At 43.3% G+C, this 14,103-nt stretch overlaps 1 protein-coding gene across 1 annotated transcript in view; it reads right to left on the bottom strand.

Moving 5' to 3' along the window:
* KIF5C (kinesin family member 5C) overlaps nucleotides 1–14,103 on the bottom strand; it is a 154,231-nt gene that overhangs the window by 46,443 nt on the left and 93,685 nt on the right. Inside the window, exons 12-13 of the mRNA XM_039469948.2 lie at nucleotides 6,905–7,080; nucleotides 1,160–1,228 (exon numbers count right to left, since the gene is read on the bottom strand). Coding sequence (XP_039325882.1) covers nucleotides 1,160–1,228; nucleotides 6,905–7,080 — 245 coding nt within the window. The remainder of the gene's footprint in view (nucleotides 1–1,159; nucleotides 1,229–6,904; nucleotides 7,081–14,103) is intronic.

Genomic DNA, 14,103 nt, shown 5'->3' on the forward strand with positions numbered 1-14,103 from the left:
TTGGGAAGGGGAGGTAACCATTGTCCTAAAGAGATGAAGGGGAACAAAGAGGAAGAAAATGGTTCCAGAGGCCTGGGACTGAGGACAGGACTCCAGGCACCTGCTGTCATTGCATGGTGGGATCCAATCCACAGCATTTAAGCAACGAAGCAGAAAGCAGCTTAAAGCACAAAAGAGAACAACACTTAAACAGTCCTCAGAGAGGGGATTACTAATTGTGCACGTTTGATAGGCTGGCTGGCTATCCTTTGCTTAGGTTCTTGTTTGTAAAATACTTGGCAAAACACAGTGTAATAAGAACACTTACTGAAGAACTGAATCCCTTTTGGGAGAGACTGAAAACAAATTTGCCTCGTTTTCAGCGTATCAAATATATGCTAATACAGTACTCAGGCCCCATTCTCTTTGCCTTCTCCCTCTTCTACCTTCTAGTTTTGTTTTTGTTTGTGTTTCCCTACAGGACAGCAGGAGAACGTGGTATATCAAAGACCTGAGCCAGCCGACTGCAAAACTGAAATAGGACTCAAACAACAGGACACAGTAGTGATGGGTATTAGGAGGCAGAATCATCCTTTTCCAAGGCCAGACAAGGTGGCTCACACCTATAATCCCAATGCTTTGGGAACCAAGGTAGCAGGCAAGCTTAAGGCCAGAAGTTGAAGATCACCCAGAGCAACATGGCAAAACTCTGCCTCAAAATATTAAAACATTAGCTACGCATAATGGTACACTCTTGTAGTCTTGGCTACTTGGGAGTCTTAGGCAGGAAGATCACTCGAGCCTTGGAGGTTGCAGTGAGCCATGATTGTACCACTGCACTCCAGCCTGGACAACAGAGAGAGATCTCATCTCAAAAAATAAAAATAAAAAAGGATCATCCTTGCCTGATTATCCAACCACAGGTCTCTGCTCTTCCAGGACTAAGTATAGCCACTGGCTGCTCAATCTCAAAACACCAGGGGTTCTTGAAAGTCAGACATTTGTTTTCTAAATTCAGTGATAATCAGCTTGTAACAGGCAGTGAAGGAAAATCTACCAAGAAATTTCCACATGATTCTGTGATTATGAAAAGCTTCTTTACAAATTAAATTTCTAGAACAAACATCAACAACAAAGAGTAATAGAAGAACTTTGTGAAAAAAAAAATTGCATTCTTTACCTCATCCTGATCCAACATCTGTTGCTTCAGCTTTTCAGCCAGCTGGCTCTGCTGATTAATTTCATCATCCTGAAACGAAACATCATGTTTGTTTTTTTTTGGTTAGTTATGCCATTTTTGATATCCCGATCTCCCAATGACAGCCGGCTACCATACGCTTGCTGATAAGGAGGAAGGAATGGTGTGGTGTTGCTGCACAGAAAACAGACTGGTTCCGAGATTTCATTCAGTTAAAATACCTCTTCACCCACTTTCTCAGCAGGTAAAACATCTGAATATTCTGGAAACATAATATCCTGCACATTTAACCCAATTCCTGCTCGCTGAGAAATCAGATATCTGGGGTTTGGGAACTGGAAGGGACTTTGGAGATATCCCTCCTAATTCAAAGATGTTAACAGTGAAATTCCTAATTCAAAAAATAAAGGAGTGAATTTCTAACTATCTGCAACGTAATGTTATCGTCCCAAATCCTGTTGAGCACATCAGTAAACAGGAGTGCTGCCATCAGATCGGGAGGGAGAGCCAACATTTCCACTTCAAATCTCTCAGGGAGACCAGAAAAACATGAACTGGAGATTTGCCATTGGAAGACCTCCCTCTTGATTGGAAGTTAATTTTCTTACCAGTTTAAAAAAAAAATTAAAAAAGCTTTCGGGCAGCTGAGGGGCAGACGCATTCATGTTTACTCTCTGGGCTGTTGCTGAAGTGGGAAAGGCAAATTCTCTCTTCTCACTCTCATTTTCTGCCACTAGGTGTTGCTGCCACAAAAGCAAGGGAATTCGCTGCCCACCTCTCCCCACTCCCCTTAGACTCGATCCACCCCCGGTGCAGGCGAAGCAGCAGGCAGATGACGCCTAACTACGTAAAAAAACACAGTCTTCGCTACATTATTTTCATGACTTCAAATGAAACGTAAAACATAGCCTGTGAAGATGACAACCTGGCTTCTAGGGTCTAAACACCAAACAGTCAGATTCAATTGAGCATCCTTGGGCCCTCCTTCGTGCCAGGTCCTACCTAGGTGATTTCATCAGCAGCCCAGAAAAACGCACACTGTACTATGCTTTTTGCCTTTTCCAGAGGTGAGATCCAATCCAGACTTAAGGGCCTGGGTCACAGAACCTCCATGTTCCACAGGATATTCCTTGGTCTGTGTGGTGGTATCTATGCATACATTTCGATCAGGTTAATTCAATGTCACAAACTAATGCTTTCCATGGAGAAGGAGAATTCTAAAATCAGCCGTACGGGATCTGAATCTCCTCGTCCTTTATGTGGAACATCATTTGGCTTCGCTTCTCTGCTCAAAGAGATCCTGTTTCTACTGAACTCTTTACACCAATGTTTCTTTAATGGTTCTATTTTCTTGCACAAATCATATTTCTGGCAGGCGAATTAGGGAAATTATACCAGAATGAAACCTCCAAAAACTGGCACTCCTACAACTAGAAGACTATTTTGTGGATATATTTTCTCTTCTACTTTATAAACTTAGCATGTCAGTTACCAAGAACAATTTTGTGTTTATATTCCTAAGCACTTAAATATTAAACAACTTAGCATAAAGGACTCAAAGAGTTTACCATCAAGAGCTACCATCTCCTGCCCTGGGACAAATGGACAAGTACTACAAGTGATATAGATCATGAGAGGAGAGAAATGGTGGAGTGAACTCTGTTCTTATACTGTGTTTATTTCAAAGCCTGAAGATGCAGGCTTCCTCCTGACAGGTGACAAGCTGGGATGCAGTGATTTTTAAGGTACAGTGAGAAACCATGGGCCCCTGGCCCCACCTGGAAAGATGAAGAACAAGGATGATATTACAGAAGACATGGATCACTTGTACCAGAGACATTTCCCAAATTCCATTTACCCTTCATTAAGGCAACTTCTCTAAGGAATTAATAAGATCTACTGTGATTTTTTTAAAAGTCTTTCAAAACTTCCAGAATAATAAGGTGTGCTTATATCTACACATTCAAATGCATCTCTTAAAACATGCATAAGCACACTCACTCTGATGCCAGCACTAAAGATCTTGTCCATGGATAACAAATTTTAAAGCACTTTTCAGAAATTATTTTTATACTTGAATTTTCTTATACATGAAATAGCATGAGGCCAGGTACAGTGGCTCATGTCTATAATTCCAGTACTTTGGGAAGTCAAGGCAGCTGGATCACTGGAGTCCAGGAGTTCAAGACCAGCCTGAGCAACATGGCAAAACCCTATGTCTATAAAACATACCAAAAAAATTAGCTGGGTGTGGTGGTATGTGCCTGTAGTCCCAGCTACTCAGGAGGCTGAGGCAGGTGGATGGCTTGAGCCTCGAAGGCTGAAGCTGCAGTGAGCTGTGATTTCACCACTGCACTCCAGCCTGGGCAATAGAACAAATCCCTGCCTCGAATTTTTTTTTTTTGAGATGGAGTTTCGCTCTTGTTACCCAGGCTGGAGTGCAATGGCGCGATCTCGGCTCACCGCAACCTCCGCCTCCTGGGTTCAGGCAATTCTCCTGCCTCAGCCTCCTGAGTAACTGGGATTACAGGCACGTGCCACCATGCCCAGCTAATTTTTTGTATTTTTAGTAGAGACGGGGTTTCACCATGTTGACCAGGATGGTCTCGATCTCTTGACCTCGTGATCCACCCGCCTCGGCCTCCCAAAGTGCTGGGATTACAGGCTTGAGCCACCACGCCTGGCTTTTTTTTTTTTTTTTTTTAATTAAAAACAACAACAACATGTGGCTGGGAGTGGTGGATCATGCCTGTAATCCCAGCACTTTGGGAGGCACATCTTGAGGTGAGGAAATTGAGACCATCCTGGCTAACATGGTCAAACCCTGTCTCTACTAAAAATACAAAAATTAGTCAGGCATGGTGGCACGCATCTGTAATCCAAGCTACTCAGGAGGCTGAGGAAGGAAAATTGCTTGAACCCAGGAGGCGGAGGTTGCAGTGAGCCAAGACTGTGCCCCTGCACTCCAGCCTGAGCGACAGAGCAAAACTCTGTCTCAAAATAATAATAATAATGTAAATAACATGCAAACCCTTATAAATGTGAAACTAGTCAACCCTAGTTGTCCACAGGACACTGGTCACCTTTAATTATAAAGATGTTTTTGTTGCAATGGTAATTGGCATAAAAATAATCAACTTTTATTTCTATTTAAGCTTGGTTCATCTCAGGATCTCCAACAGCAGAGCTATACTGTAGAGGGGCAAGGACTAAGAGAGAGTGCCAGTGCCAACTTGTTCACCTTGTGTCTCTGCTGGTGGCCCCCTTGGGACCACACCCCTTCCACACTACATGCGAAAGTAAGCAGAGCCCAGCAGGAGACCGGAAGAAAGAAGGGAACTAATACTTATTGGGTACCTGCAATGCCCTAGAAAATTTTACTCCTCACCACAACCTTATGAAGTAACAGATAGGACCCTCACGATACAGAGGAGAAGAGCACCTTCAGCAGGGCCAGGCACCAGCCCAGGACCCAGCATTATTGTCCCAGGTCTGCTCAGGTCTCAGTGTCACTGTCACAGGTCTGACTCCACAGTGCATGCTTGCCCATCACACAGCTTGACCTTGGGAGACTACTTGTCCTTGGAGCCCTGGCGGGGAAGCACAGAGGGACAGAAAGGACAGAAGGGGCAGCTGGGAGGAAACCAGGTGGTCTTCGTCCCTCTACACCCAAAATAGATCCACTGAGGTTGACCAGGTCCTCATTTAAAGGGCTGAGGGCAAAATCGAATGAGCACTGGAGTGGGAGTCAGAAGACAGGTAACCTCATCCTAGCTCCGCTGCCTCTGCATGATATACACTTGGGTAAGTCATATAGCCACCCAGGGCTAGTGCCTCACCCAAACCTAAATACCACCTGTTCCACCATTCAGTAAAATAAAAAGGTGCCATATCCCACCTCATGTATTCTTCAAGCGTCAAAGCACCTACATCAACAGAAACATGGAAGAGCCTCCTAGAACCTTTGAGAGGAGGACCCCTAAGAATGACAGCTGGCAAGACATAATCAGGCAGTCTATAGGGTCACTGAGGGCTCACTCAGCCCTCACTAAGGCTGAGGCTTCTAAGCTCAGTCCTCTCCTACATCTCTCAGCATTATCATGTGATGGACCACAAATGCTGGCCTTGAACTGTGGGCCTTGCAGAGTCTTCAAAGCACATGCTGCAGGAAAATGACAGAACAAAATGACCTAGGCTGGCCAAGAGGAGACAGACACTCAAGCCAGCTCTTCAGCTACCAACTGAATGCCTTGGACATGCACTTTCATCTCTCTGTCCTAATCACTATATTTCGTAAGTCAGCTTTGAGACTTTAAAGTCTCTCTCTTGGATCAATGAAAGTTCCTTGTGCTGCCAAGGTAAATGATCCTGATTCCACCATGCAGGTGTCTATTCACAGAGAACTGAACACAGAATCAGCTTCTCACCCCTCACCCAGGATTCTCTGTGATTACTAAAAATGAGCCCATCAGTTGTAAAATGAGAAAAACAATGCATATGGTCTAATCTTCTTTACCATTTAAGCAATAGCAATCCCTTGGGGAAATCAAGAAATTGCATATAGTGTTAACTATTGACCTCCTCTTTCTTTGTTTGAGGTTTTGCATAAAATACCTGGGTAGAAATGGAAGATAATGGTATGCCTGGAGCCCAAAGGGGAAGTAACCCATCTTGTGGGTGTGAACATCTTATTAAATGTGTTTTCAGAAGGGTGAGATGACCCCAGATTAATGCTGTGGTTATAGTGCAAGCTCTTGGAATCACAAACAAGCAGAACTAGCTTCCTTAAGGCGACCAGTCACATTCAGCTTGCAAAGGTTATACCAGACTCTGAGCTTTACCCCAAAGAGAGAGGCCTATAAGATTAATGGCAATGTTAACATAACAAACCTGTTTCATACGAGCCAGGGGTGTCCCTAAGCACTCAGAGCTGAACCACAGCAGGAAAGATTAAATTAGACTAAAAATATCAGCAACCTTGATGAAATGAACTGAAAGGAGTTAGAATATTCCAAGGGCAACATGCCAACATCATATAAAACATCAATTCAATTCCCATGCCTCTGGGATTTCTAACCCAACCTTTCACTGGTTCTCCCAGTGTCCTCCAAGGCCTCTTTTTCTCTATGCCAACTTGTGCATTTACATGACTATTTGAGTCCCAAAAGCTTGTGATAAAATTGGACATCTCCAATTAGCATGTTCAAACTACTTCATTCAAGAAATATACCCGTAAAAAGAGCTTCATGAATTAGGTGAAGCCACCAGACCACACGACTATCAGTTTCTCATCCCAGGGCCTTATGGCTATGTAATTAAAGTACCCGCTTGAATTTTGGGAGTCACATTCTTGCCCCTAGCTGAGGCTACTGCTGGAGTTTCCAAGAGGTGAACAGGCCCAGAGAAGAAAGGAAGGGAAACTTAAAAATCACAGACACACACACCTCGTCTTTCATGCAATAATCAGCCCGGTCCAATGTCTAGAAGACAAGATTCTAAATAGCACCTGCCTGTCTAAGCCAACACTCTGCTCTTTCAATCAAGTTCCCCTTAACATTCCACATTAATCAAGCTTCCAGAGTCTGCACCAGCAAAGCGCTAGGGTAGGTATTAGGAAACCAGACATAAAGATCGAGCTGTAGCCCTACATCAGCTCCACAGGAAGCTGGGACCTGCCATCTTTCATCTGTGTAGCAGAGTGAGAACTGTACATTTCTGGCCACAGACCTTGTCATCCAATTGTCTGTAGAGACTGGAGATCTCCTCGTCGTACTTCTCTTTATCCTCTGTAGAGATGCCAGCAACAACAGGAGCAATATTGTCAATGATGGGGGTGTTATCACAAGGCTCCAGGTTCTTCTGGTCCTTGGCACTGATCTGTTCATCCTCAGGCACAGCTTCTCCTGCAAAACATAGCCGGGAGGAGTTGGGGATTAAAGAAACTGAGCACGCCACCTTCCAGGAAGTGTTCTAAAAACAATCAGTCCTGGTGAAAAATACACAGAGGACACAATAAAGGGCTGTTTTGTGGTTAGAGTTTGTATTCTTTCTATTTGACAAGAAAGGTCTTAGTTAGCTGACCGAAACTAGTCTAAGAAAAAAGAGAACTATGTAAAACCTCCTCTCTCAAGATGCATCCCTGAAGTAAACTTGTTCCAAGATAATCCAACGTGCAGAGATGCCTGAATTCTTCACAGTCATTTTGCTTTAGTTGAGGAATATCCTGGGGCTTTACTAGAGTCATCTTCTCTCTAGTGATTGATTAAGAGGGAAACAGACCTCTAAGGCATCCTAATTATGAATTAATTATGTCACTGTTTCATTAATAGAAACAGCCAAATAAAGAAACACACTGGCATTGTTTGATAGAATACTGTAAGGCTCAAATCCTCTGAATTCGAGAATCTCTGAATCTGAGGCCAGAAGAGAGGGTAGCCCTGAATCCAAGACCAGTGCTGTAAAAGCTCACATTTCAATACCCCTGTGTCCCCCAGGAAGCCAGAATTAATTGGCTCTGCTGGAAAGTTCAAATAGAATAATCTACTGTGATATCAAGTAGCCTTAAGGAAGAAAAGCAGCCAATCTTGATCATCTTGCAGAGATCCTACCCTACAACTTCTCAGTCTGCAGAGTAGCATTTCCTGGGGCCTTCACAGGAAGAATTGCCAAATTTGACAACTGAGGGAAAAGGTACAGCTCGTAAGCTGGCCAATGGCTGTCCCCAACAAGAACAACAAAGACATAAAGTGAATGAAAAAGATTCTAAGAAAACTACTGGCCCCATTGAGTCTCCCCAATATCTTCCCGGAAAGCAAAACCAAACCCAACATACTTTTCCATCACAGTCTTTACCGTCCACACCACACTCCTCTTGCTACAGACAGCAGTAAGAGGGTCTGCAGTATTCCAAGCCTCACCCCAGTTCTCACTGCACAAAATCCATTTTGTAAAAATTCCCCAGGAAAACGGCATTGAGTCAGAGAGAATTTTTCAAAAATAAATGATAGAAGGCCAGACACAGTGGCTCGGGCCAAGATGAGCAGATCACTTGAGGCCAGGAATTCGAGATCAGCCTGGCCAACATGGCGAAACTCCGTCTCTACTAAAAATACAAAATTTAGTATTTGTACAAAAATACAAAAATTTGCCAGGTGTGGTGGCGCACACCTGTAATCCCAGCTATTTGAAAGGCTGAGGAGCAAGAATCACTTGAACCCAAGGGGCAGAGGTTGCAGAGAGCCAAGATCGCGCCACTGCACTCCAGCCTGGGTGACAAGAATGAGACGTTGTCTCAAAAAATAAAAATAAACAGAATAACTGCGATCTCAACCTGTGGCTTCATTAACAATACATATCATGCCTCAAGGAACCCACCTGAACACTGTATACATTTATCTCAGTAGAAAGAAAACACTGTGATGGTTTAGTTCTGCTGCTTATGACTCCGTTATCTCACTGAATAATCACGAAATAGTACACAGGCCCTCCGTGTCAAGTAAAGTTAACACCCAGTGCTTTTACTTTGTATCACAGTTCTGTTTGAAGCAGCAACTTGAAGCAAAATGTATAATAAACTATTACTTTGCTGAATACAAAATTGAGCCAAGCCTTTTACCTTTTCCAACAAGACTGTGCTATACTTAAGCCTTTTTTCTAAAATTATTGACCTGAAACAAAACCAGAATATCAGAGTAGCCTTTGAACTGAACCTGAACCAAATCAATATTTCATTCAGTTCCAATTTCTGGCTTAAAATATCCATCAACCACCTTAATGTGCAGACTGGATTCCATCCAATTAAAGGATCTATTTTCTCTGCACTCTGCTAAATCCATGGGCTGTAAAAGCAGTACCGTGTTCCTTTTTTCTTTTTCTTAAACATATTAGAGAGATTTTCTAACCACAGAAATAATTCAGGATACATTCTCAACATAAACGACTCAAACAATGTGGGGTATGCAACTATAACTTGAAAGTCCTCCTTTACCCCTCCCTTCTAATTCTGTTCCTTCCCCAGAGAAATTCACCACTAACTCTTTGGTAAATGTCCTTCCTCTTCTTAGTTGTGACTGTACGTCTAATTTATGAGCTCTAGCCTCTGAAATTTGGGAACAGGGCAATCCAGTACAGTATGAATTTAATCTTTCAGCTTAAGCATAACAAAGATGAAATTCTTAGGTGTACTAGACCAGACACCAACCAGAAGATGGTCATATTATCAGGCCAACTCACTTAAAGTAGAGGCATGGTACAAAAACATCTGGAAGAGACATATTCCGTGTTCTTTGGTTTCAGAGGGCCAAAAAGGCAATGGTACCATTGGGCTAGGGTGAGCTAAGGAGCTGCCCAGTGTGTGTTTTGATTCAGCTGGGTGGGCAGGGGCCAGGAATAGACTCCTATAACCTTAGCAGATAGTGACCTGCTCTAAAAGTCATAGGCCTGACTTTCCCTAAAGCAGGCGTCCCCAAACTACGGCCCGCGGGCCGCATGCGGCCCCCTGAGGCCATTTACCCGGCCCCCCTTCTTCAGGAAGGGGCACCTCTTTCATTGGTGGTCAGTGAGAGGAGCACAGTATGTGGCGGCCCTCCAACAGTCTGAGGGACAGTGAACTGGCCCCCTGTGTAAAGTTTGGGGATGCCTACCCTAAAGCTTCCCTCTTCTCCCATTAAGGAATTACAGCATCACCAAGTAAAAGGGTTGTCCCAGATTGTGGAGATCTAACAAGCTAGCCAGTGCTGCTACCAGGCACTGTGAACGTAGTCAAGGGACTCTCTCATCTCTAGTGCTATGGCAAGACACTAAAGTCACATTGTATCTTTTAACAGGTCTCATTAATCACAAGCTCATCTCCTGCTTACCCTCTTGGTTTGCTTTTTATAAAGGAGAGGAAATAACTGCCTTTATTACAGGATTGTTCGAAAGATAAATGAAGAGAGTATATGTAAAAAGCACAAAAGGCAATATTGTTTAAAGTCCATCTCTTATCCCCTTCTCTCCCTGACAAATTTGCAACTTTGTAGGCTTGGCAGATAAATTATTATTTTTACTTATTCTGTAATTTGTGTTTCTAGGACCTTTATAATAACTTTGTGGTTGGAGCTCAGTTCCAAAAATAAAACATGGTATATAGCCAGGCAAGTCCCTTTCAGGTTTATTTTTATTATTATTAAAACAATATTTGAAACCTATAGCAGATTTTGTGGTTTCTCTTAAACAATTCTCTCAAAGCATTAACATGTCTCCTACAAAGCTATATCTAAACAACCAGCTCTTTCCAGTTTACATTCTAAAGGTCAGGCAGTCAGGATTATTTTTTACAGCAGCCATTTCAACGGAGAAGAACAAAGCCGCAACATGCAGAAACTAAAGCAGCACAGCTCCTGCCCATAGAGGAACCAAGAGCTGGTTTTCCACCACCACTGCCCTTCAAAGGACTGAGAAAATGACTTCCAGAAGTGTCCCTGGTAACTGCACTGTCCAGCTCACAAACACGTCTGGGGATTGTAAATTCCCAGCACTAGGCAAGACCTGACACCAGGCTATCTGTCTCCATGGCAATCTCACCGCGTTAATCGAGAATATTCCCTGCACTGCAGTGGACCGAGTCTCTGGAGAAACCCCCATGAGGTGATTACGGAATAACTGATTGTAACAAGGAAGACAGCTACAAACAGAACCTGGAGAAATAACGCCCTGAACGCTGATGGTGGGAGAAGGCGAAAAAGACCACCAAAGGAAGGTTAGCATCTATTTTTAGTGTCCCTCTTTGCATTAAAAGCAGATTTCTCTTAGTTTAGCCCCTGAGGCTTATACCTGCCGTCTACAGGAAAAGAACTCATGATATTGTAAAACATCTGAAAGGCTTCCCAATCCCATACCCTCTGCGCACTCCCCACACCCCGCAACACCCCCCCACACACACACACACACTGGAAACCTTCCCCTTGTTTAAATAAGCATCCTGGCATTTACTATTGTCAGATGTAATTACCTTTAAGGACTAAAAAGATTTGTGTTTACATAGAAGCATTCACTGAAGCATACCTATAAGGCTTATAGAACATTCTAATTATAAAATAAAAACTCCCAGAGGGCGTAAATAACATTTCTACAAAAAATAGAAATCCATCAATTGCAATAGATGAGAATGACAGACTAATCAAAAATTCTCATTAGGGCTATTAAAATTTCTAAAATAGGTTTTTGGGGTTTTTTTTTTAAAGAAAGAAAACCATTAGACTGCCAGTAATTCATTAAAATTTCACACATGAAATAGCAACAAGCTAGTTATCCTTTTCATAAGTTGAGTTCCTAAAGCCTCAGGAGAACATAGAAAGGTAATTGCATTCTCTCAGTAACTCCGGAGCAGAGATTTGCTGGTCACTCACAGCTTCCGCCAGAAACCACAGCAAATCTGGCAAATGAGGTGCTTTCTTTTAATACCAATTAAATAGGCCCAGTGGCAGACCTAATGGTAGGTAATTTCTATATCAAAGAAACTAAAAGGAAATCTTTAAGTTGCCAGATGGGTGACAGCAGCTGGCTACAAGATGTCATTATATAAATGTGATGTGTAAAAAAATATTCATTCCCTTATGAGATTATTTTGCATGCAAATAGCATCTTTCACCCTCATTCCTAAAAATACTGTGAGCAGCTTAAAACATCCTCTAATCCCTTCTAGAGTGATTTGCTAATAAACTGGTCGCCTGGGACTCTGCATCCCCCTCAAATTCATGACCTCCTGAACAAGCCACAACATTCTCTTAGCGGACAGACGGTACTTCTATTACAGAGTTTGGTTGTGCTCTCAAAAGCAAGCAGAGGGCCTAGTAAATTAGATATCTCCAATGAAATGCTAATTTCTGAGAGTCCATTATAATCATGAATTCAAGAAGGGAGCCAGCATCTTCGAAGGTTTAATGCTAAAAGAGCAAATTGTGTTTCAACTGCGGCGGTCCCCAAGCGCCACAAAGCCCCAAATCAGACTCAAGGCTACAGATTTAGCTAGTTACTGAGCCATGCCTGCTGGCCTCACAGGTTTTGAACTGGGAGAACAAATCTGCTTTAAAGACTGTGGATTGTTCCACACTTTCTCAGCCTGCGATGAAATCATTTCTTTGTATGACTTCAGCAGATAAGGTAAACCTACATCCACTGGTTTTCAATCTTATAGGCAATTATTCAAGAGAAAAGAATCTGCAGATACACCAGATCGTCAGGTCATTTCCCTGCTCTTCTGACACCTGGATTTTCAGGTCCTCCTTTTTCTGACTTAAATCCCTGTACAAAGTTATTTTTTAAGTGCAAAATTCAAAGTATCAGAAGAGAGAACATGTGAAGACTGACCTGGCAGCAACAGGGAACTGTGCACCCAGCCTTCACTCCTCCTTCCCCGTCCTCCTGTCAAGAGTTTTCCTGATGGATTGGGAGGAGGTTAGCATGAGCTGGAGCCATAATTCACTCTGAATCCAACTATCTAAATCTATCTCCATATATAGGATTGTTCGAGTCTTTTCCACACATATGAGCAACAAAGCAATAGCACTTTAAAAAAACAAAATTCCATTTTCTGGCAACTGCCCCACTCCATCTATCTGTTCCTTAAGCAAGCAGGCTGAACAAATCTCCGTGAGGCTAAAGAGCCAGCAGCGCCTCCAGATTCTAAGAAAGACCAGCCATCGATTACAGCCCACAAGATGTCACTAGTAGATTGTGGTGAACATTTGTTGCTTTTCAGCCACTTGACACCCATTCTTATAAAATAGCACCTCAACTTCCTTTTAAGGAATTGGCCCCCTCAACTACGTTCAGTCTTCATCAGACAATTTATCAAAGTGCCCTGCCTCTCCCCAGCCAAGGCACACCAGTAAGTACAGTATTCTCTCTTCTATCGTGGGCCTCTGCTTCACCAACATAATCACATAGAGAAAGCATTAATTCCAGGTGTGGCCACTTAAGAGACCTACCTGTTTCTGCTGCCTGTATCCCTGGAGCAGCCCCAGCCTACATCTGTCGGATCCTGGTGCCTCTGCTACGCTTTGGAGTCTGCTAATCATTCATATCCTTCTAATGCAATCTCTTTTTGCTTTAGCCAGGCAGTGTCAATTCCTGTCTCTTGCAAACCAAGAATCCTAACTAGCACCCTGGGGAATGGAACCAGGCCAATGCGCAGCTCTCCTTAGCCACATGGACATGCCCGGAGTTATCCTGCCCTCAAGGCAATGTCACAAAGGAATTAAAGCTTAGTGTAGTGTATGTGCTATGAGTCACAGGCCTTATTCTGACAATCAAGGTTCAGCAGTGCCCAGAGAAGAAAACTGCTAGACCCATATTCTGAAGTGGACCCCGTCTTAGTCAACGGGAGCTGCTATAAGAAAGTACCATAGACTGGGTGGCTTATAAATGACAGGAATTCATTTCTTATAGTTCTGGAATCTGGAAGTTCAGGATCGGAAAGCCAGCATGGTTGGGCCCTCCTGGTGAGGGCCCTCTTCTGGATTTGCAGATAATATCTCATTCTAGTCTTACATAGTGGAGAGCAGAGAGAAGCAAGCTCTCTCAGAACCCACAGGACACTAATCCCATCGTGAGGGTCCATCCTTAGGCCCCAATCACCTCCCAAAGGCCCCACCTCCTATTACCATCACCTTAGGGGTTAAGATTTCAACATATGAATTTGGGTGGACACAAAACATTCAATCTCTAGCACCCATCAAGCTACACAGGGTTGAAAATTGGTACAGGTGGAGGTGTAGGGGAGGGTGAGACCAACCTCTAGGCATGTAATAGACGGTGCAGTATTTCACCAGTTTTGAATGATTTAGGGCAGGGCACGCCCCATCCTGTGGCACAGCCCCATCACTGCCAACTGGATCAAACTTACCTCTTTTCACTTATCTCCATTATCTGCCTGCACCTGATCT

The sequence above is a fragment of the Saimiri boliviensis genome, chromosome 5 (assembly GCF_048565385.1).
Source record: "Saimiri boliviensis isolate mSaiBol1 chromosome 5, mSaiBol1.pri, whole genome shotgun sequence".
Taxonomy (NCBI): domain Eukaryota; kingdom Metazoa; phylum Chordata; class Mammalia; order Primates; family Cebidae; genus Saimiri; species Saimiri boliviensis.